The sequence below is a fragment of the Quercus suber genome, unplaced genomic scaffold (genome assembly GCF_002906115.3).
Source record: "Quercus suber isolate HL8 unplaced genomic scaffold, Cork oak 2.0 scaffold_31, whole genome shotgun sequence".
Lineage (NCBI taxonomy): Eukaryota > Viridiplantae > Streptophyta > Magnoliopsida > Fagales > Fagaceae > Quercus > Quercus suber.
In genome coordinates, this window is record NW_027069496.1 from 281597 (window position 1) to 283481 (window position 1885).

General features: G+C 42.8%; 1 protein-coding gene across 1 annotated transcript; it reads left to right on the forward strand.

Annotated features, from left to right (window-relative positions):
* Nucleotides 1–1006: 1006 nt before the first annotated feature.
* On the forward strand, nt 1007–1642 carry LOC136066326 (uncharacterized). Its single transcript, XM_065770460.1, has one exon. It carries the CDS (start codon nt 1007–1009, stop codon nt 1640–1642), a length of 636 nt encoding a protein of 211 aa, XP_065626532.1.
* Nucleotides 1643–1885: the final 243 nt, after the last annotated feature.

Sequence of the window (1885 nt, forward strand, 5' to 3'; positions counted from 1 at the left end):
TAGTCAAGCAACCTTATGGCTGCTGATTGAGGGTTCTGGGAGGTGTTGGATGGGACAAGAAGGAGTTCCTAGAATTTGACTTACACGTATATAGTGAAAACAATATGAGGGTCGTGATATATAACATGGGAAGGTGGCCTGAAAGAGGGAGATCAAAAAAAAAAAAAAAAAAAACACCTAGAAAGAAAGAAAGACTAAAAAGTCGTAACCCAAAGAATAAAAGAGAAAAAATCCCAAAAACCCTAAAAACCAGGCCGAGAACAGTGTTTCCCGGTTTGTTGATATTGAATGTTCTTTACTCAACTACTATTATAATTTTTTCCTACGAATAGAACTAGTTCTTGCACCCACTCTCAACAAATTTATTACTTGGACTTGTTGGGTTAGAAACTCATCCCTAATCTGGGTCCAATCAAATTGAGTCCTTACAATTGCGCCGTCTGTGGGAAGAACTTGATTTATTTGTAAGGAAAGACCAGTGCAACGTCTAAGATGGAAGAAGTAACATTGCAACAAGCAACGGCGGGCCCATATCAAGTGGATGTTACTCCACTTCAAGCAAAATCCAAGGGGTCACAGCATGACAACCCATTTGTAAACCTTGAATAGAAGAAGACCGTGAGGGGAGTGTACACACAACCCACACCAATAGAAGTCAACCTCGAGGTAAGGGCCATGTTTCCCATGCAAAGAACAATAGGGATATGCAACATGAGATTGATGAGTTGAAAAGGGAGTTGCGTCATGAGCGGCGAAGACATCTATCTTCTAACTCCAAAGATCTTTCTGAGGAGTCAGATGATGCCAGTTATAAACAGAGATCCAGAACCCCACCCAGCAAATCTTTTTCCTATGATGAGGAATACTACCATAGATGCAGATATAAGAGCCCACCTCGCAAGGGTCTAGGGAACGATGCCCTAAATAAGGCATTGAGTCAAGTTTCTAAATCACCCTTTACGCGAACATAGAGATTGCAAGTCTTCCTCGACGTTTCCATCAACCCATGTTCACCATCTATAACGGTCGAACAGATCCAGTAGAGCATGTTAGCCATTTTAGTCGGAGGATGGTTGTTCATTCTAAGGATGAGGCTTTGATGTGTAAGGTCTTTCTATCTAGCCTAGGCCCGGTGGCGATGAGATGGTTCAACGGTATAAGAGCAAACTCCATTGATTCCTTTGAGAAGCTTACCAGGGCCTTCGGCACCTGCTTTATCACCTGCCGCAGGGTTGCTCAGCCCCTGGGATCTCTATTATCCATGTCCATGTATGAGGGAGAGACCCTGAAAGTCTATTATGATAGATATTGGGAAATGTTTAATGAAATAGACGGAAACTATGATGATATGGCTATTAACACTTTTAAAGCTGGCCTCCCAGCCGAGCATGATTTGAGGAAATCTCTAACTGGCAAACCTATTGCCGATGTGCGTAAGCTTATGGATCAGATTGACAAGTACAAAAGGGTAGAAGAAGACCAAATGCAAGGTAAAGGCAAGGCCAAGGTAATCCCTCAGGAAAGGAGGGACTTCAGGTCAGACTGGTACAATAATAATCAACCTCGAAAGGATTTTAGAGGGCAATCAGGATCTGCCAATACCCAGGTGGTTAACACCGAGTTTCGAGAACCAGTACAATAGGTTCTGGAGAAGATAAAGAACGAGCCATTCTTCAAATGGCCCAACAGGATGGCAGGGGATCCTTTGAAACGTAATCAAAACTTTTACTGCCAGTATAATTAGGGTTATGGACATACTACTAAAGATTACAAAAATTTGTGGGATCATTTGGATCAACTGGTCCGAAAAGGGAAGTTGACGCAGCTTTTGCACCATTCCAACAGCCAGGGAAGCCAGGCAGGTTCAACATTTCGAGGAGATGCT

What these genes read in the sequence shown, in the direction of transcription:
- LOC136066326 (XM_065770460.1), top strand. Translation starts at nt 1,007, where the DNA reads ATGTTCACCATCTATAACGGTCGAACAGATCCAGTAGAGCATGTTAGC.